This window comes from Zychaea mexicana, assembly GCF_025766255.1.
Source record: "Zychaea mexicana strain RSA 1403 chromosome Unknown BDB00scaffold_113, whole genome shotgun sequence".
Taxonomy (NCBI): Eukaryota; Fungi; Mucoromycota; class Mucoromycetes; order Mucorales; family Lichtheimiaceae; genus Zychaea; species Zychaea mexicana.
This window is the reverse complement of record NW_026516776.1, coordinates 1-20,843: the sequence shown is the minus strand read 5'-3', so window position 1 is coordinate 20,843 and position 20,843 is coordinate 1. Positions and strand designations below refer to the sequence as shown.

Below are 20,843 nucleotides of genomic sequence, written 5' to 3'. Positions count from 1 at the left end.
GGAAAGCAGCATTGGGACAATAGTGGGTGATATAGTGTCGGCGTTGCCAAATAGGTTATAGCTTTGGACACAGCCAATATTAACTAAGCCCTCTGCGGTCCAGGGACTACGCAGCAAGCATAAAGGTTACAAAAGTAAGGTCATCCGCACACGTCGCTCTTCCTTTAGATTCCTCTTCCGACGGAACGATGATGGAGCTAAATGCGCATACATTTATAATTACAATATGTACATTTGCAGACATACTCGGAAGCTCAGCATCCGACTGTATCAGCAAAGTATGTATGCCGACGGTAGTGCATTTTAGCTCTCCTCCCCCTAAAAAAACCCTCTACTACAACTCAATATGTCAAACAAGTCGCAGTAACAACAACATGCCGGTGTGTACTTTATGCATCTGTTTTATAATCCAACTGTTTCATTTCAGTATGCTTACTACCTTACCTGATGCAACTTATTTTGCTAGATCCTAGAGATTTCAAGTTCATCCCGCCTATTTTAGATTCTTGGCAGACGCCTTTTAGAGTTAAATGAGAAATGATGTCCGTTACTTTGCGGTGTTGACGATCAAATTCCCAACCTTCACTATCTCCTTTCTCGCTTGTTGATAGAAAACACGTTACCCAAGTGTAAGCTAAATGAAGAGATTGCTGAATGATTTGTTTCATTGGCAGTAGGTAGTAGACGCTATCGATGTGCTCTGATTATAAGAATATACTGTAGAAGCGGGAAAAACTAAATCTGATGTTTGTTGTCATCCCAGCTCATCGGTAACGGAATTAAAGTCGGGTTTTTATGCAGGTCCTGTTCTTACTATCCATTAAATTGGGCGGGGAACCTGGCATCATCATTTATCAATGCTAAAGAAACAATTATATAGTAGAAAAGTCTCTATATCTGTTTCACTCGTATGAAGCAAAAAAGAGTAATAAACCTCGATCAACGGAATACTTTATTATCCGTATAGTAGTAGGAAGAAATATCTAAGCCTGAAAAACGTGGCAATAAAAAGAAATTCATGTTTATTTGACACGCTGATGAAATAAGCATGAGAGTGTCGAGAACTTTTACGTAATCCAAATCAGCTCATACTCATGCTATATTTCCATTAAATAAGAGAACCCCTTTTCAAATAAAGTTTAGACTTACGGTTGCCGCATAGACGATTTACCTGAAATGTGCGAATACAGGCAACACAACTAGTAGTTCCTGGTGATGTGATGATCATCATAAGTATCAGTAGAAGGGCTGCTGCGGCATAGTCGTTTATTTTTTGTTCAGCAAGATGCTAAGTAATCACAAATGTAAATGCAAAGTTCAAAGGCTCATTGAAAAGCAAATAGAGTAAAAGCTATTCTTGCTGATTACTGCTTCGGCTCAAGATCAAGTGCCACCACCATCAGACATGCATAAACATAACAAAGAGAGCCGCATGGAACAGGTGTAAAGAAACCATAACAACAAAACAAAAACAAACGACCGATACATATACAGTAACCCAACTGCGACTTATCAAGCACCCCTTTGTTTCCGATTCTTCATGTTTTGTTGTCTCTGGCGAAAACCATATCTCTTTGCTTTGTTTGCTACTAACGTGGCATACAGCAGTTAATAGTTTCCTCTGTGCTGTATGGGAGGACGGAATGGGAGGTGGTGATGTAGTACCAGATAAACTTGAGTTGGTGAATGATCTAGTAGCACTGGTTCAGTTACAAAGCATCTTTTGTAACATGAAAGATGTTTAGCGCCTGACAGTCGCGCATTATTGTCCCTCTCCCTCCCTCCCCCCCCAAACCTAATCACTTCTTCCCCTTGTTCTCGCGTGGCAAAGAGAAAGTTATGTGCTTGGGTAACCTGCACGAGTGTGAATTGCCTGATCGAGTAACACGATAAGAGAAGCAAAAATTGGGGCCAAGGTCAGCCGACATGAGGGAAGCCATTACATTGGTTCTCCTCCGCGCGCTGATGGATCCTCCCACCCCCCATTTTGCATTTTTGCAATACCAATTAAAAATGTTTCCCTCTCACTCCGATTTCTATTTTGCATTAAATAAGAATATATACATATATATAACCCGTATATTTGTTGCTCACAAAGACAGTCTCTTTTTCCTCTTTCTCTCATAACTTTATACTCAACTGCTCATATGTCGATGATAACAGTCCGTATGTCCAGCGCAACCATCAATACCACCACCACCACCACTGTACCTGCAACAGCGACGAACACCACACCGTCCTCCATACCGAATAGACGAAAAAATAGCAGTCGAATCTACCAGGAGAAAGATGTTTTGCTTATCCGAGATAATCCGAAACAGCGTCACCATCACCATCACCACCAGCAAGTCGCATCTTCTCCACCGCGCGGCATATTAGTAACAGACCCAGTGTTATTAACAACCAAGGCAACTGCAACATCAAATCGACCATTACCAAGCGTACTGACCGGTAAATATTACGTCTCGATGTTGTTGGTGACGATCATCTTGCACGATGGTCCATAGTAATGAACCGGATAACACTGACCATGCAAGCTTATGTCATGCAATAGATTTTATGGCTGTAACAATGTGCGACTTGTTGCCAAAACGATATCGACCCAGTCAACGCAAAGTACCTGGCTTATTGTACTTTATCCAAAATGTGACGGCAGAAGCAAACATATCATGTCACGTCGCGATCGTCGCTTTAATTTACCTTGAACGATGCAAGCAAGCTCTTCCAAAGAATGCTACTGGGGATGATGGTATGCTGAATAAATCCTCAGGTACTGTTCATAAGTATAAATTATTAATTGAACTATCTTTTACTTTTTAAAAATAAGATACGGCCCATCGTATTTTCGTCGCTGCACTGCTCGTCGCTGATAAATTTCTGCAAGGCACAACATGGACATCACACAAGAATCGATTAACGAACGCGCGCATGGCCAAGATCTGCTCTATGTATACTCTTGAGCAAGTGAACCAGCTCGAATGCTCTTTCCTGAACCTCATAAAGCATCAATGTTGGGTGAACGATCTCGATGTTCAGAGCTATCTTTTACGGCATCGACAAGACTTGCTCTTATAAACTACTTTTATCTCAATAAGGACAACGCAGGGTGTAGAGATACCGTCACCATCATCATCAACTACTGATACTGGTACTGCTATTACGAACAGGGATCTTTTCTCGTCGATCACAATCATTGTGCATTCATATTATACCCCTCACCCTTCCCCTTTTCTGCTCTCTCTCTCTCTCCTCCTTGCGTATGGTCGTAAAGATGACGATCGCCTCACTCCTCTCTTTACCATCCCACCATTCATTCTTCCTTGCATTTTCCGTTTCCTTGTCACTTCTTCTTGCACTGTACTATATGTCGACACTACCCACCATCTTATTTTATCATCATCCTATATTTTGAGCCTGTGTATATATTTCAGCATTTTACTTGTCGTTGTACTATATCCAAATAGAAATGAGTTTCTTCTCATTCTGCTATTACTATCATTATTTACTAATACATCATCATCAAATATACACATACCCTATCGATCAGTCATCACTATTACCTAATAGTCAAGAGTGTGTCTAGTATAGCTACTGTCGTTGGAATGACCTATTTTTGTTCTAATTGTCTCATGAAATCCGTATGAGCTGTCGGGCTCGTTGCACAACACCCCCGCACGCACCCCGGATAAAACGAGCGTGCTAGAGCGATATGTACATACTTGCCATTATACTCGATACGGGTGTCATTAATGTGGTACAGCACATCATCATTGTTGGGGTTACAGTATCTTCCGAATCAATGCGACGATTGTAACATTGCTGGAGGGGGATGGGTACATATGTAATATGATGATATACTCTTTTTTTCCTACTTGGGTACACAGGCACAGACATATGCTCGCACTTGAATCACCAGCACCATGAATGCGCTAAGCAGACATAGCGCAAATTACATTTCACGTGATCTTTTTTACTTTCAAAAAGATAGAGAAAGGTCGGGTTGGTTCCTATTCGTCAAATACATTATTCTCAATGAACGGAGCAGGCGGGACTCCTCACTTGCCCGCTCTGTTCCCCTTTGTTTATTACATTCGCCATTTTCCCGCCTTTATCTTTTCTTCACTTTTCGGGTAAGCTCAACCCTACTATCAGAGTAGTAGTAGTAGTAGTAGTAGTAGTAGTAATAGTAGTAGCTGGATCATCCCACGAGATGCTAGAAAATGCTATCCACTACTACTATAATAGTACATATCAACAATTTCATTTGCAACCGTGAGTTGATGAGAAGGGCAGAGCTCAGGATGCGTTACATGTTTATAGGTGTTAATAGCAGTTACAACAGACGAGATGAATATCATTTTTTTTTAGCTATGGGCCATCACACAAATGCTTACACACGCACGCGCGTACAATCTTTTTATTACTGCAACTAACTATCTGCCAAGCCGCAAATGATCAGCCAAAGGCCACGAGGAAGTAGGCGTTTTTTCCCTTACACCGTCTTAATAAAAGTTCCGGACGTCTGATACTTACATATGATTTTATTGTTGATTTACTCAAGGCGACGGAGAAAATTGACATGTTATATCATTACTTGTTGACAGCATGACAATAGGGTCATCTGCTCCCCACTCATTGAGTGGATTCTCTCTCCTCCTATTCTTTCGACGCTACTAGAAATTTCCGTCAAGTAAAACTTCGATCACACGACGCATTAAGATATCTCTGTTTTTTGTATTCCAGCCACAGTGGGTGAAGCCTCGCTGCTGCTTGCATGTGCGTACGTGCTATTGTCACAAGCCAGAACGGATGAACGAAAAGGGACCGCATATGCTGATTGTGAATAATTAGCAATTCCTACATAGAATTCGGTAATGTTTCGCACTTTTGTTGTAGAGCAGCGGATCATGCTCGAAGTTGTTTAATATTGAGCATATTCTGTGTACATATGGATCGGCTTCCGTCATCAAAGAAATCGAGTACAGCAATAAACAAGTGTATGTTTCAATGCATTTGTCTGATGATTACCATATTGAATCCATCAGTATCTGTACATAGCCATTATAGTATATATTGACACAGATGATGCTCAATTCGTGAATGTATGAAAGAGAGAAGGATAAAGTGATCCGGTCGAAGAAAAAATAGGATGTGTATGTGTTGCTCTCAATGCATCCACTTTGGTACTGCTCATATCACATCAGTTTTAACAACTAGTGTAGCATTCTTACAATTAGAAGTCTACTTGTGAAGAATGCCTCTGTTCTTTTCATCGCGGTGTGTTTTTTCCTTTTACCGAATAAATGAATAAAGCTAGGTAGAGTTTTTACTTGCCTCCAGAAAATGATTCGCTCCGTCATCGTATATGGGAAAGAAAAGGCTTCGTCACCCCGATTTATAGCCATTTCATGCCTTTTCTGCAAACATGAAAAAGGTTTATGGCAAAAGAAGGTCAACAGATCTGCGTCAGACGCCAAATATGAAATATAGCAATCGATGACAGAGTAGCAAGGATAGTTATTTATTGACAATGATGCGATTAAAAACGACACTGGCCTAAATCTTATGGTCTTCCTTCTTTTTGTGTTGCGCTTTAAATCCGTTTGTAAGCACAAGTCTGATGGTTTCGCAATCTGATATATATTCATGTAAAGCTCAGTCTCCTGTCACAAAACTTGGCATGACCATGCAGCGAACGTGGTATATAATGTATATCACCAACTTTTTGAGCAGCAAATGCAGCTTCCTGTTTACCTATCGGCAAAGTCACAGAAATGAAACCAAAGTAATTAGGGTGTTTACCACCTACCCAGTTTATTAAAGCATGTAATATGGGGAGCATTCACTATCAAATGGAAATGACGTCAAATTGCAGCATAACCAGGCACGGCTTCTCGTAAGTACATCCATGAGCATTGTATGTAGCGGCAAAACTTTTCATCAAAATCTTGGAGGCGGTTTTTTTTCTTGTTTCAGATGAAGGTTGCTCACCTCTCTACTCACAAAACAAGCTCATCTCTTATCCTAATGATTAAAAAACGATATCCCGGGCTGCAATCGGGATACCTTATAGCAGATGAACATTGTATGTAAGCCATTCTATGCGCCAGCTTTTGGATTATCGGACACATATAACATACGCAGCGTCTCCCCAGTGAAACTCGTCATGATTTCGCAGATCTACAGTAACGGTCATACAAGCAAAAAATGATCCCTTGGTCTCGACGATTTTGCAAGACTTGGTCATGCTGATTCGCTTGTGAATATCGACATACCCTTTTCTGTGGTAACATTGAGATTACGTTGTGCTTATTCGATTTACCAAACAATCCTGTGGCTAGTACGCATTAGCAGGGCAGCAACTAGAGAAAGTTAGTCATATGAACAAGCGGACCAACAAATTGCCGGCTATATTTATGAAATTGCGAATTATGTTGTGTTTCTTAGATGATGGGATCAGGAAATAACAACAGCAACACACATGTTTTACTTGAAGGGTGATCGCCCAATGATAGAAACAGAAAATGGAAAAAGAGGTCATATACTCAATAGAGTGCTTTGAGCTGACGCAACAGGCGATGACGCTGCATCATAGGACAATCTCATGAGTCACGGATATTAGCTATGCAATTCCCCCCCCCTCGTTTTGAAAGGCCCATTACTCAACCGCAGATGAGGGTTGTGTGTGGTGCGCCGCCCCAAGACTTGTGGAGCTTTTAGTCATTGGGGAAATCTGATTGGCTGCATCAAACTCTCAACGAATTTGAACGCTGATGGGAAATCCCCGCTATAGCGAACCAAAAAAAAATCAAACTAAGCTTTTGACAATAAGGCAGTGACGAAATACTTGGATAAGGGGAGGAAAGAAGTGACAACATGTCTTGAACAGAAAAAGCGAGTGAGAAATGCTACGGCTCTATGAGCAATTCAATGTGACGACAGTACACATTGATTAGAGTGCTGGTCTATATTGTGGCACAGCGCACGAACACGTATTGGTTTTCTCTCTGTGTGTGTGTCCAAGTCACATTGAACAATCGGCCAGCGACCACCACATCTGCCTTGGAAATTTCGCTTCTTTTTTTGTCTTTTTTCTCTGCCAAGCGAGAGTCTCTTTTTTAGTCTTAAAAACACTTGCAGAACCAGAAAAAAGAGAGAAAGATAGTGAAAGAGCCGCAGTTTATCCTCTCCGTCCCCAGCTCTTTTTTTTTTTCATTCTTTCTTGTCAACACAATGCCTCAAGCGAGTCCTTTATTGGACGTACCAATAGAAGATTGCGATTCACCGTCCGGTTCATCGACTAGCGAGCCTCATGACGATTCGATGCAAATTCAACAACCATTCATTGACCAGTCTTTTTTCTATAAGCTCGACCAGTTGTCACCGGACAATCCTCTTTACTTTATGCAACAACAAGCCCAACAACAACAGCAGATAAAGAACGAAAGTTCCAGCAGCAGTAATAGCCCGTACACGATGGTGGACGAAGATCAGTCCATGGCCGAAGCTAACGATTCGGAATTGGGCTCGGCAGCCTCACCGCTTCAAGCGAATAGTAGTACTCGGCAGTCATCGGTTGAACAGCAGTTATCGCCGTCATTGCAACAACAGTTATTACAACAGCAACAACAGCACCCATTTGTGCCGCCGTCAGCATCGACGACCAGGAATAACCCGAGCAACGGTTTGGTCGAGCCGCTTCAACCGTCGAACTCATCGTCAGCCCCAGAAACGAACCAGACCTTTTGGTCAGGAGTCAATAACGTAAGTTTTTTTGTCTCCACATTTGCTCCACGGGTCACTGGCATTTTTTTTGCCACATTGAGAGATTTCTTTTAATAACTCAGGTCTTTTTTTCAGTTCTTTTCAAATGTTGCGCAGAATCCATTCCCTCAAGCCATTCCTAATCTCGCACGCAATTTCACAGACTACCTATCTTCCAGCTATCCCGCTCAAATGCCCGGCTCAATGTAAGCCTATTATAAGAATAACAAACAAACAGCAAACATTGCCCGGTTATAGGCGCAAAAAAAAAACCAGGAACCCGTAACTCTAAACCGTTCTTTTTTTCACTCTTCTCTTCAGGAATACCGTTTCTGCTGCAACACAAAACTCGTCTACTGCCGTTTCAACCCATGCAGCCATTCCAACGCCGCCCATGATGTCTCCGGATGCAGCAGCTATCAAGCCGGACAATCACAAAGCCAAAAACACAAGGTAAGCAAAAACAAGTTTATTTATCGCCATCTTTGGGGGGATTTTTTTTCTTGACAGTTTTTACATCTATTGCCGTGTTTTCTATATAGTGGCGGCATGCAAATCAGAGTGCTCGGTGTACCTCAACAGGGCGCAAAATCGCGTGTCGAGACACAAATCAAGCTATGCATCCAGCTTGTAACCGATGACGGCGATAAGGCACAATGGTGGTCACACCTTAAACTTCCCGAGCACATGGTCGCGAAGGATAAACTCAAGCGCCAGATCATGCTGTCAACCGCTCCCAATGGCACCCGGATCGCCAATGTCGCCGGTCTTGATAGCAACAACATGCCGATAAGTCCAGAGAAGATGCTCTTTTTGAGTGCTCGTGTGATCTGCGCCAGTGATCCATCCAGGAAAGTCGTTACTTGTTTGGGATGCATCCAACGAGAGGTAAGAGCTCTTAATAGCCGTTTAAAAGAGGATAATGACCCGATTAACCGACACATGCTTTCAATCCATTGCATTATGTAATATAGCGCAAGCGATCACAGCGCAGGAAAGAAAACCGGGTCAAAGCAGAGATTGAAGAAGAAAAGCGCCCTGCCGACGACGAGAAATCCTTGGCAATGGAAGAACAAAAAGTGCTGCTTTTCAACTGCTCAGAAGTCGTTGACTTCAGCTCAGGCGACACCATCTTACCCACCCGCATCACATGCTACTGCCGACATCATAACGAACGACTCGGCTTCTGGTATGTAGTTTTTATATAGTATTGCCAATCAGTCATGTGCACCGAACCAAATGCGGTATATCTAACATTTTTGTATTTTAATAGCATATATTTCGAGATGCAGGATCACACTGGCGAGACAGTTGCTTCGGGCATGTCACCACCTATCATGATTACCGACGACCACAAGTCAAACAAGGTGAAAGCTGGTCGTAAGCGACCGCGTGTCGACGCAGAGCAACAGCAACAACAACAACAGCCCAACACGCAAGCTATGCTCGCTGCAGCAGCTTCATTTAGCACGTTTCACCACCCACAGCAAGTCAGTGCCGCACAGCCCATGCAGTTTCCCTTTCCTAATCCGCAACTTTCCATCCAACCGCGCCCTGACCAGACGATTGCGCCATCGGGAGCACAGCAACGGTCGCCACAGCAACTACAACAACAGTTACCACAGCAACAGCAACAGCAACAGCAACAGCAACAGCAACATCAGCAACAGCAACAGCAACAACAGCAACAACATCAGCAACAGCAACATTCACCAGTTGCAGTCAAATCATCTTCGCAGGTCTCACCGATGGATCCTGCAATGAGCGCGTTCCTCCAGTCGTCTCAAATGGCGCAGATGCAGCAACAACTGGATCAGAGCCTGTTCTCAAACATTGCTGCTGCCGCTGCTGCTGCTGCAGCAACTACTACTACTGCAGGTCCCAGCTCGAGCAAAATTTCGACGCAAACACCCCCACCACCCACGCCACCCGCCGTAGAACGTCCGCAACTACAACGCTTAATTCCAAACGAAGGTCCTACGTTTGGTGGTATCGAAGTAACGATCCTCGGTACGAACTTCCGCTCCGGCTTGACGGTCATGTTTGGCGATGTGGTTGCTTCAAGCACACATTTCTGGTCACCCAACACGCTCGTATGTATTTTGCCTGCAGTGGCTGAACCAGGGCCTGTCGTGGTATCCTTCAAGGAATATCCCGTCGTCATGGACAGTCAAGAAGTGATGCTGTTCACTTACTACAACGAAAACGATCGGGCATTGATGGAGCTTGCGCTTCAAGTGGTCGGATTGAAGATGACAGGAAAGGTTGAGGACGCACGAGAAATCGCCATGCGGATTGTCCAAGGCGGTAACCAGAACCAGCGATCATCCGAAGGAACAACTGGCTCCGGTGGAAACGATGCTGGAAGCAGTAACAACGGCAAGCAACAACAATTACAACAGGAACAAGAGCATACACAGAAGCAGCACCTGCAACAGCAGAATAAGCAAGCTAACCTCGAACGGCACATTATTCAAGTGCTTGAAGTGATGGATACGATGGAAGATGTGCAGTCCAGCGATGTTTCCATTGCAAATGCTCAGGGCCATACCATGCTGCATTTGGCGGCCATGCTTGGATTCACGAAATTAACGCTGGCGTTGTTGGATCTCGGCTGCTCGGTCGACAACACGGATCGCAATGGATCTACAGCATTACATTACGCTTCATGGTTCGGTCACGAAGACGTTACCCGTGTGTTGTTGGAAGAAGGTGAAGCAGATCCAGAGATTTACGACTTGCAAAACAAACGACCCATGCATCTCGCCAAGGATTATAGTATCCGGACATTGTTGTTGAACCATATGCCGTTGGACGATCGGGAAACGTCCGAATCCTCGCACCGCGAAGATTCACTCTCGGATATCATGAGCGCTGATGTCGACACATCGTATGACGAGGAAGGTGACAATTCCGAGGAAGAAGAGGATGATGATTCCGACAGTGTCTGGATTGGCAGTGACTCGGAAGAAAAGACTGAGTGGCAACAAGCCTATGTGTCCGATTCTTCGACTGCGAGCAGTGAACCTTCGACGACAATTTCAGAAGGCTTACGGCGCCGACGACGTCAACAACAGCAACACACGGACGAGTCACCACAGCAGCAGCAAGTTGCATCGATCCAATACCTGCAGTTAGACGACGAGGACTCGAATTCCGCCGACGAAATTCTAGACGCTCAACCTGTGCATGAACAAGACGCTCTTTCCTCTTCCGATGATGAGATACCCTCCAACAAAAAATCATCCAACTGGATGCAGCGAACATTGTCACACTTCCAACAGCCAAAACACCAGCGGTCAACATCGCAGGATAGCTCGTTCCTTCAAAATCTGAAAAACAACATTGCCACCAAACCATCCGACTTGACTATGAAAAATATTGCCGACCACTTACTACAACTTCCTCGCCCTACTACCATGATTGCCAACATGTCCATACTACGATTGTCTCCCGATGCGCCCAAGAATACCACCGCCACCGAAGAGCCAGAGCAGACGCTTGCCTGGTATATGGCCCTTGCTTATGCAATGGGCGTACGGAACAGCCAATCTCCACCATCTTCGTCATCATCATCGTCATCATCATCTGCTTCATCATCATCTTCATCATCTGCCTCCCGACTTAACCGAAAACAACATCACATATCCGCCTATCCAGCCACGCCATCGTCATCTACAACAACACCAGAAGGGATATCACAGTCCTCATCTGCTGCCAGCTCGTCATACGACAGTTACTATCCAAAGGGACTTGAAACGATGCAAGATAAGAAGCGGAGAGATCAGCGCCTGTTCTCGTTCTGGGTACCATTATTATGCTGTAAGTGCTGCTTCTATATGTTTGTTCAATGTAGATCATGGTGAACTGACCGTAGATGATTTACTTCTGTAGTGATGGTGATCTGGTTGACCTATCAAATTGCTTACTCTCATACGTTCCGTAGCTTATTATGGTGGATCTAAGTGTTCACCTTGTTCTCTACTTTTTTGTGATATGACCTCCCCTTTTCAATCCCTTTATTTGTGCTTAATATACATACAATATATATATATATCTTCCTTCTTTTACAAAATACAGCTTTTTTGTGGTTCTTTTCATAAAACAATTTTTACCCGAAGTTTCGGCCAATTATGCTGATTAACACTATCTCATCGGGTAAAGAAAATTCCACAAGCATTATCTTTTGTTTCTGTAGATCGAAAACAAGATGGTTTTTAATAATCAATGGTAAAAAGAAGAACAGGGTGAACAGTATACATGGTACATGACATTAAATGATAATTTACAAGGGAGTTTAACAAACAATGGCTTTTGCTTTTTTTTGTTTTTTTTTCTTTCTGAGCGTTCAAAAAGAACGTATTTACTCGCTCTCCCACACACAGGCCATACCCATACCAGTTCCCATGCACATGCTGGTCACACCGACACGCTTGTTGGTTCGCTTCAACTCAGGGAACAAAGTGGCAACCTGTCGTGCACCGGTGGAGCTATTCATATATCAAGAAGAAGAAACATTGTAGTTTAGTATACTGTGCTTTTACGCGACATCATCATCCCAGTCACTTACCCGAGAGGATGGCCAATGGCGATAGCACCGCCCTTGGGATTGACCTTTTCCTTGGGGATACCCAAAACCCTGACGGTATAGAGGGCCTGCGAGGCAAAAGCTTCGTTGATTTCAAAAATGTCGACATCGTCGAGCTTCAAGCCAGCACGTTCAACGGCGACAGGGATAGCATAAGCGGGACCAATGCCCATGACGTGAGGGGGTACACCCACGGTGCATGCAGTGACATACTTGCCAATGACGGGCAAGCCAAGAGCCAAGGCAGTCTTGCGCTTCATCAACAAGACAGCGGCAGCACCATCAGAGATCTGCGAGGCATTACCGGCAGTGGTCGAGCCATCCTTCTTGAAAACAGCCTTGAGCTTGCCCAAGCTCTCGACGCTCGAGTTGGCACGGATACCCTCGTCCTTGTCAACAAGCACTTCCTTGGGGTTCTCACCATCCTTGTCCAAGATAGTAGCCGTGATGGGCACAATTTCTTCCTTGAAATAACCGGCAGCCTGGGCAGCAGCGGCCTTCTTGTGCGATTCGACAGAGAATGCGTCCTGTTCGGCTCGGGTCAAACCATAGTCCTCGGCAACGTTCTCAGAGGTAATACTGTTCACAGAACAAAATAATTTAATTTCCTGCGCAACTTTGTTTTTGACAGGCACATTCCCCACCATTCAAAATATACTTTACCCCATAGGCACAAGACAGTCACCAGCAGACTTGACCTGGTTGGCAATCTTCTTTGACATTAAGCGGTTGCGTTTGTAGTAGTCACTGCTCATGGACTCAACGCCAGCGCCAATACCAATGTCGATCAAACCAGCCTGGATGGACGAGGCAATCGTAACACAGGCCTGCAGACCAGACGAGCACTGACGGTTGCAGGTGCTGATCGAGGTGGTTTCGGGGAAGCCGGCAGCCAAGGAGGCCATACGAGCGGGCGTGGCCAAACCACCAGGGGCATCGACATTACCAACGCAAATGTCCTGCACCAAGGCGGGATCAATGCCAGTACGGTCAACTGTGGCCTTAAAGACGTATTGAAGCAGCTCTATATATCATGTATCAAGGCAAACCATTTAATCAAATGACCCTCTCACTGTTCCGGATGATAAAGTGTGTCTTTTGTGTGTTCTATCCCAAAAAAATGCTTATGTAATTATACTTACGGTCAGCCAAGGTGTCCTTGAAACCACCCTTACGGCCCTTGGTCAAGGCAGTGCGAAGAGCAGAGACGACAACAACATCCTCGGGCGATTTGACACCGACCTTGGTAACTTGCGCTTGAGGTGCAGGTTCAAGAGGAATGGGGTAAGGAAGATTGTAGGGCATTGTTGATTCTCTTGTGTGTGTGTGTGTGAAGAAGTAAAGCACAAAAAAACCCAGTGTGGGGTAACTTGGGTATGCTTTTATATGTATTCTGGGAATTGCATTACAAATAAGAAATGGGACGCTCCGACGCCTTGCAAGCTATTTCACAAAAGCAATGACAAATCGCCTCCATTTTTCCCACTTGTTCGCGTTTTCGTTTATGCATCACTGCCGGGAACTTTGGATCATTGAGGCAAGTTGCTGCTTTGCCTTGCTTTCACTGATTCGGCTTGGTCCACCTTGCTTTTCGGTTTTGGAAAGTTAGCTTTCTCGATGCAAGTAACACAAAGCGAAACGTCAAACTCCAAATTTCGTTGTCCCATTATACCCAGCAAAATCATGCATACATGTTTACTGCTTACGATGACGACTCACAAAACTGCCTATATTATTCATGATTGTGGAGACGCCAAAGCTCATGAGCAGTACTGAAGGTTCCGTATTTACAAATTGGACTGTATTACGCAGTAAAGGTACCGTTTGTTATCGTGAGCCGAGAAAAAGAGATACTTTTCAGATTAGCAAGCAACTCTATGCATTCTAACTGCATACGTTTACAAAAGCCAAAGAAGAGAGGCTTATTTGATACAAAATAGCATATATCGACACGGTAATAAGTACACAGGTGTGCCTTGAGCTTCTCATCAAAGCAATAGTTCGATGCTACATTATATGGTGATTCTACTGATAGTTTACGTCTGATTTGTTACTAGTTTAAACTCTGTACTGGTGTAGCACATTTCATTCTAAAGGCTTTTCGAGCCAGCATTGAAGACAATGCGCATACGCTTAAATTCGATGGTTTCACAAAACTGCGGAACAAAGAAACAACGAGAGAAAGGATCCATTCTTATACTTTTCTCCTTTCTGCCTTCATGGCTGTTGATCACGATATTCTTTGGCTGCAAACAGCACCGTCCATAGCTGCCATTTATTATCACACACATCTCTATACCACTCATGTTCTATATTGTCCCGATGATCGTGTTCAATTAGACGAGCTCACCGTGCGCGATTTAGGTCGAAAAATATTGAATGTGTTAGACTCGGTAATTATGCATGCTCGATTAGCAGTGATCCCTCTTCTCTCTCTGTCTGGAAATAGTTAGCAAAACAGCATATCTCATAGCGGTCGCTTATTTTCACTAGAACAACAAAAAACTCGCCGTTCACTTTATGCGACCATGTGCCATTCGAAAACACCAGGATGTAGTACGATATTTGCTCAAGATCCGAAGTAGCTTGACGATCGATTGTCGTGTTCTTCCCACCGCACCCATCCAAACTCGACTGCTCGCCGGTTGGGCAATGTCGCTTCAACCCGAATTCGCAAGTCGCGACTTGTGGCTACGACGTTGTTTGGTACCTTTTCACTCAGACGCGTTTAATAGCCCTGACGATGATTCCGACGTGAATACCGAGTACATGGATCCGTTTTGTATCACGGCCGAGCCATTCGAAAAGAGAGCACTTGTGATCAATGTTACGCGCTCCATATGTACGGGAAAGAGTGGTGTCGGATTCACGTTAAACGATGCTGTAGTAATGGCTATTCAAGGATGGACTGATGTGGTCAAGCAGCTATCCATAGCAGGGTGAGACTTTGGAGAAAAAGGAAATCGCAAGTAAATTGTAACTACTGACATTTTATTTTGGAACAGAACAGTTATTCTTATTGCTGATGAAAAGACGCTTTACAAGGGCATTCCGGATGAACTTGGTGAAAAGTAAGGAGATGATTTTGGTGTTGATAGAAGGCGGCAAATTTATTTAGTGCATACGACATGACCAAGGCTTTTGTCATTGATATTCATAAACAGACAGGATAAGCAGCTGAAACGACATCGTGAGAGTACATACCGGTACTTGGAGCGACTAGGGTCAGAATGTCCAATCTACCTGTATACACGCGCCTACACTACCATGGAGCCCGAAACAATACCCGAAAAACTAGCATGGTAAAAAGAAATTGAGGTTTATGCATGTCTTGTATACTAACAACACAGATTTTCATCTAGTATTCAACATCGTCATGGGCTATGCCTCAGGGGGTCGTTTATGCTTAGCTGGTCTAGGGACGATACTCTACTACAGCATGACGACTGCCCAGCGTACTTTTCACAAATGCAGCATATCTACCTCCGGGAAATATTGGTCCAGAAGAGCCGTGTAATATGGAAGGGTGACTTGTAAACAGCCAATTCATAAACAATTGCTCTATTATACTTTTATCCCTCTGTACTCACCTTTTTCTTCATACGTTTTTCTTTTTATTACCAGTTTTGAAATCCTACAACGAGAGACCGAAAAGTTACAGCCAGATAATATACGACGGATAGCACCATCCACCATGTAAGCACTCCGTCTAGTGGATAAGCAAGATTATTCTACATAGGTTGCTGCATAACTCATGCGCAATTTCTACAAAAGCACCAGTGACCTTTCAGACCAAGAACAGACGTGGACCCCTCTGCTTTATATGCAAAGTGACAAGACGACGAGAGAAGAAACTTTTGAAGGAACTGTGAGACACAGCGTATCTGCTCTTGTAAGTTTATAAACTGCTCTGAAGAAGCGAACATGGGGACTGCGGCGCCAGGACATTTCTTGTACCTCATTCTTTATATTTGTTAGAATACCCGAGTATTTGATTCTTATAAATCGCACATGGAAAATATCGAAACAGACAAGTCCGGCGCCAAACAACAGACACACCCTATGTCATTTCAATATGATGATAATAATCTGAAAGGATCTTCATCCACTCATAATATTCAGCAAGACGATCAAAACGGCATGGATGAAGATGCAATTGAAAAACTACGATATGGTTTTGCTGATCGTCTTGACAACGAGGCCATCAAAACGTATATTGGTAACAAGGGCGCTTGCTCACGAGGTCAAACGATACTCGATAAGCTCGATCAAATGAAGATAGCTGGGGATGCGGACAGCATTGATATTTGGGCCAACGCTCACGGAACTGCAAAAGAAGCCTATGTCGTATCCATCACATTAACATCCGAGTCACAAAAAGAGATTGGTAAATGTTTTGCAAGCTTAAAGCATGAGTATACTGACAGATTGTTAACATCTCCTTTCTTTAATAAAATATCACTATCCGTACGTAGGATTTAAAGATGGCTCCTGCTCTTGTCCAGTGGGAAAACATGGTAAATGTAAGCACTGCACAGCACTGTTACTACGGTTTATGGTGAACACGGATGAATTCGATTACGTGGCTCGATCAGAACGGCCACAACCGAGCACTGCAACTACTCCCACGAGCGATATGCCAAAGGCTAGTGCAAACACATCCAAATCCACCCGGCATCCGCCAACACCAGAAGCAGAGAGACAGCTCACATCACCTTCTGTTACATCTACAAATGCTCAGTCAATGACGACTGTTTCAGGAAGTTCAAAGGCAACAGGTGATCCCGCATTCTCCCTCATCAAACAGCGATCCTTTCACGAAGATGACTCTGAAAAACCAAAACAAGAGAAACCGGCAGCAGAATCCACATCAAAGCAACCTGTCGGCCGTCGGATACTGCCTTGGGCCAAACCGGGAGCAGTAGAGGAAGAAAAGCCCAAATCAAATAGACGTAGCAAGAAAGACGCCGACTCTGCAACGGCGGCAAAGACGACGCCGAAAAAAGCGACAAAACGGAAAGCTCGCCAAAATACCGATGAGATAATTGCTGCCAATGAGGGGATGCATGATATCGGCACTTCCTTGAAAACGACACGAACAAAAAAGCCAAAAACTGCTACTACAGCAAAATCATCAGCACGACAAAAAACTATAAAGGAGCAAGTGGGAGAGGACGATAGTGAGGAGGAGGGCGACGATGACCCAATGATGATTGATCCAAAAAAAATCACAGCACGAAAGCGTAATCCGCGACGGACTGCTACCAAGTCAACCGCAGCGAAATCATACAAAGAAAGTGACGATAATGACGAAAACAACGATGCTTCTGTTGATGATAAGGAAGCAATCAGAGCTTACGAAAGGAAATCGCGCCAGGATTATACTGCTACCAATCATAGTGATGGAGATGACGACATTTATCATGACACTATGGACGAGGTAGCGACCCGACATATCAAACCAAGTACAAAACCTTATCAGACAAATGATGCTGCCGTATGTAAATCTCATGCTGCCCTTTTACTAGCTGCTACTAAACTATGGCTGTCGGTGTATTATTAGGCTCTTGATTGCGATTTGAAGGAGGATATCCACCATAACAGCCATAATAACAATGCTCTGCATGTGCCTGACAATAACGATGATGGTGACGAGAGTGATGTTACCGATGATGGATTAGGAGTAGTATACCGGAAACCAAACGAAGAAGAAGAGAAAGAAGCGGCTGCAGAAGGGAGTTACATGTCACTCGATAACTCCATGGGTGCTCAAACACCAACGACAAGTGATGTTGAAATGTCAAACAAACAGGACGACAAAAGTTCACTGGGTCAAGTTGAAACCCAAACTTTTGGCAGTAATAGTATCGATGGTAATAGTACTAATATTGGGATGACGACCGACGATTTATTTGACGAACTAGGATTATAAATATATACATTTTCTCTTTTACATATATCAACATCCACCTGCCTCGCTTCGCTCGGCTGAATGAGCCCCTTCGCTGCGCTCCGGGTCATTCAACGGATTGGATGTTTCCTGGGGGTTCCCCCAGACCCCCAAGGTGGGGGGTTCCCCCCCACACCCCCCTTCTAAACCCTAACCAAAGCTCGCTTCGCGAGCTTATTTATTGCTATGACTACATATAACCCTAAACGTTATCATTATTGCTATGACACGAAACCCTACTACACGTTGGTTTGTCAAATCAAAAGGGACGACAGAGGAACTTTTGACTGGTATTTCACTGTTAATGCGAGGATGACTTATTTGTTGCTATCGACAGCTCTTACATATTTTTGAAAGTTCATCAATGTGTCCGCTTTCATTTGAACATCATGGTAGATTATTGCTGCTTGTCGTAATTAGCTGAAAGGTGACGGCAGCTTCGCGTAGTTCTATATCTTATTGTTTCGCGTCAGACCTACTTACGAAAGATACCGTGAAGAGGTAAGAATATTCTATTGTACGTTAAATGATAATAAGTGAAAATAAGAGTTTAGAAGCAAAAAGAAAAAGAGCAGAAAAGGGCTCAAGGTGATGGAGGTGGAAATGCGGTGATTGTTGTTGTGGGAGAGGTTGGTGGTGAATTTTCGGCTTGTTCAGGAACAGAGGCCGGCGGATGCAAGAGAACTTCTTGGTAGACGATGTTGGTGGTTTGTGGTGGTCCAGACCCTGAGAGATCGATGGCAACGCGAAGATTGTTAGGGTCAGTTGCCCGAGATAGCGCAACATATAGTTGGCCATGAGCAAAGACATCTTCTGCAAGGCGGACACCGACATATTGCAGGGTTTGCCCTTGCGCTTTGTGGATGGTCATAGCAAAGGCAGGGCGGACAGGGAATTGGCGGCGGCAGAGGATGAAGGGATAATCTCCTTCCATTGTACACATATTGATACGTGGAAGGAAAAATTCCGGGCCACGATGCCCTTGGTCAATTCTTTTCACGGCAATACACCGATCAAGAAGCCTTGTCACGAATAATTTTGTGCCATTGCACAGGCCGGCGTCGGGATCCAAGTTGCGCATGAGCACTACAGGCATGCCAGGCTTGAGCTGTAACGTATGGCTAGGTATGCCATTAGCGCTGAGACTGTTTAAAAACTCGACGGGATAGTTGACCACTGCTGCTTCTGGGTCATCAGCGTCTATGATACGGTCATTGGCAGCATAATCGCGCCCTTCACCTGGAAAAATACCGTAGGCTGCCTCGTTAATCGCATCGACGTCGACGTTTTTTGCTGCCAATATGGCGCGAGCGTTGAAATCTTCAGGTTGCGGCTGTGGATTGCTTATGTTGGGATATATGGCGTCTATAAGACCCATGGTGTCTGCTGCATCCATACGCCATTCCTGAGAAATTTCTACGCTTTCTGTATATGGAGCACGTCCATCGCCAATGGCAAGAAGTGTCTCAGCAAATGCGGGAGCAGCAGGACCGGCGTGACGTACACGCATGTTGATGGTCAAATGCAATACTTGAACATCACTCCAAAAAGAAGCAGAACGGATGCAATCACCAACAATTTCGGACCGAGTCCCTTTCTTGACGACGGGCAGCAACTGGCGAAAATCACCACCAAAAACGACAACTTTTCCACCAAAAGCAACATTGCTCAGGCGAGGGTCAACGGCACCCATGACATCACGAAGTGATCTGTCAACAGCTTCAAAATTCCATTTGCTGCACATAACAGCTTCATCCCAAATGATAAGAGAGGTACTCTGTATCAAGTGGGCATGAGGACCACCGAGACGAATATTGCAGGAGGTGGACGCGTCTGCATTTAACGGAATCTTGAAGCGGCTATGTGCCGTACGTCCGCCGGGAAGCAGGATTGCAGCAATGCCGGAAGAAGCAACAGGCAGTGCAATCATGTCGCGGGAGCGCGTATGGCTCAGAAGAGTCTTGAACAGCTGAGACTTGCCAGTTCCTCCAGGTCCGTTCACGAAAAAAACCGTGGTTATAATCGTCGTCAGGTCGGCTGATGGCAGTGGAGATGGTGTCAAAGGCGTGTCGTTGATCGTCGTTTAATGTTGGCAACAGCGTCTGAAGAAGATGACGCTGCTCTTCCTGATCGTACTCGCGCCGTTCGACAATCTCGAGTGCTTCCAAAGGAGGCAACAGATCAAGTTCGGTGACAAAGTCTTGAGGGAGAGAGGGAATTCTGACAGACGATGACCGGTTGCTTGTAAACGTGACTCGATGTCACCAAGTGCTCTTTGGTAAACCTGGTCTAGTTGATCGGTGTCAATTCGGCCTCATTTGGCATAGAGAGCGACCTGCGCATCTCAAAAAAGTAGTCGTCGGCCATTCGATCGCGATAGGTGTTCCATAAGGACAGCGGATCAGCAGGCGAGCAACTGGTAAGTATGCACACAAAAAGTGCGCGGATTGCGGATGCAGATGGTGCTACTGCTGATGCTTCTTCTAAGCAACGATTCCATTCATCGTCTGACTCTAGAAGACCACGTGCTAACGCTGCTTG

The 20,843-nt window shown here is 44.5% G+C and overlaps 5 protein-coding genes across 5 annotated transcripts; 4 read left to right on the top strand and 1 right to left on the bottom strand.

Annotated features, from left to right (window-relative positions):
- The first annotated feature begins 2,095 nt into the window (after positions 1-2,095).
- BDB00DRAFT_849148 (uncharacterized protein) lies at positions 2,096-3,550 on the top strand. The gene is made up of 3 exons (XM_053125347.1): positions 2,096-2,451; positions 2,555-2,749; positions 2,828-3,550. Exons 1-3 carry the CDS (start codon positions 2,148-2,150, stop codon positions 3,073-3,075), a joined length of 747 nt encoding a protein of 248 aa, XP_052974498.1. The 5' UTR covers positions 2,096-2,147; the 3' UTR covers positions 3,076-3,550.
- A 3,519-nt stretch (positions 3,551-7,069) lies between these two features.
- On the top strand, positions 7,070-8,066 carry BDB00DRAFT_58776 (uncharacterized protein). The gene is made up of 2 exons (XM_053117955.1): positions 7,070-7,764; positions 7,861-8,066. The coding sequence occupies exons 1-2, from the start codon at positions 7,234-7,236 to the stop codon at positions 7,972-7,974; spliced, it is 645 nt and encodes a 214-aa protein (XP_052974497.1). The 5' UTR covers positions 7,070-7,233; the 3' UTR covers positions 7,975-8,066.
- A 247-nt stretch (positions 8,067-8,313) lies between these two features.
- BDB00DRAFT_772863 (uncharacterized protein) lies at positions 8,314-11,630 on the top strand (the record flags this gene model as incomplete). Its single annotated transcript, XM_053120067.1, has 6 exons — positions 8,314-8,652; positions 8,739-8,953; positions 9,038-9,158; positions 9,567-10,113; positions 10,216-11,329; positions 11,486-11,630. 6 exons carry the CDS (start codon positions 8,314-8,316, stop codon positions 11,628-11,630), a joined length of 2,481 nt encoding a protein of 826 aa, XP_052974496.1.
- Positions 11,631-12,010: 380 nt separating this feature from the next.
- On the bottom strand, positions 12,011-13,761 carry BDB00DRAFT_982634 (Thiolase, N-terminal domain-containing protein). The gene is made up of 4 exons (XM_053129993.1): positions 13,495-13,761; positions 13,016-13,376; positions 12,335-12,931; positions 12,011-12,254 (listed from the first exon to the last, which is right to left on the bottom strand). Exons 1-4 carry the CDS (start codon positions 13,655-13,657, stop codon positions 12,128-12,130), a joined length of 1,248 nt encoding a protein of 415 aa, XP_052974495.1. The 5' UTR covers positions 13,658-13,761; the 3' UTR covers positions 12,011-12,127.
- Positions 13,762-14,523: 762 nt separating this feature from the next.
- Positions 14,524-18,367, top strand: BDB00DRAFT_849132 (uncharacterized protein). Its single transcript, XM_053125346.1, has 10 exons — positions 14,524-14,745; positions 14,846-15,291; positions 15,358-15,423; positions 15,517-15,654; positions 15,715-15,885; positions 15,977-16,048; positions 16,127-16,244; positions 16,331-16,739; positions 16,828-17,849; positions 17,916-18,367. The coding sequence occupies exons 1-10, from the start codon at positions 14,572-14,574 to the stop codon at positions 18,282-18,284; spliced, it is 2,985 nt and encodes a 994-aa protein (XP_052974494.1). The 5' UTR covers positions 14,524-14,571; the 3' UTR covers positions 18,285-18,367.
- The last annotated feature ends 2,476 nt before the right edge of the window (positions 18,368-20,843 follow it).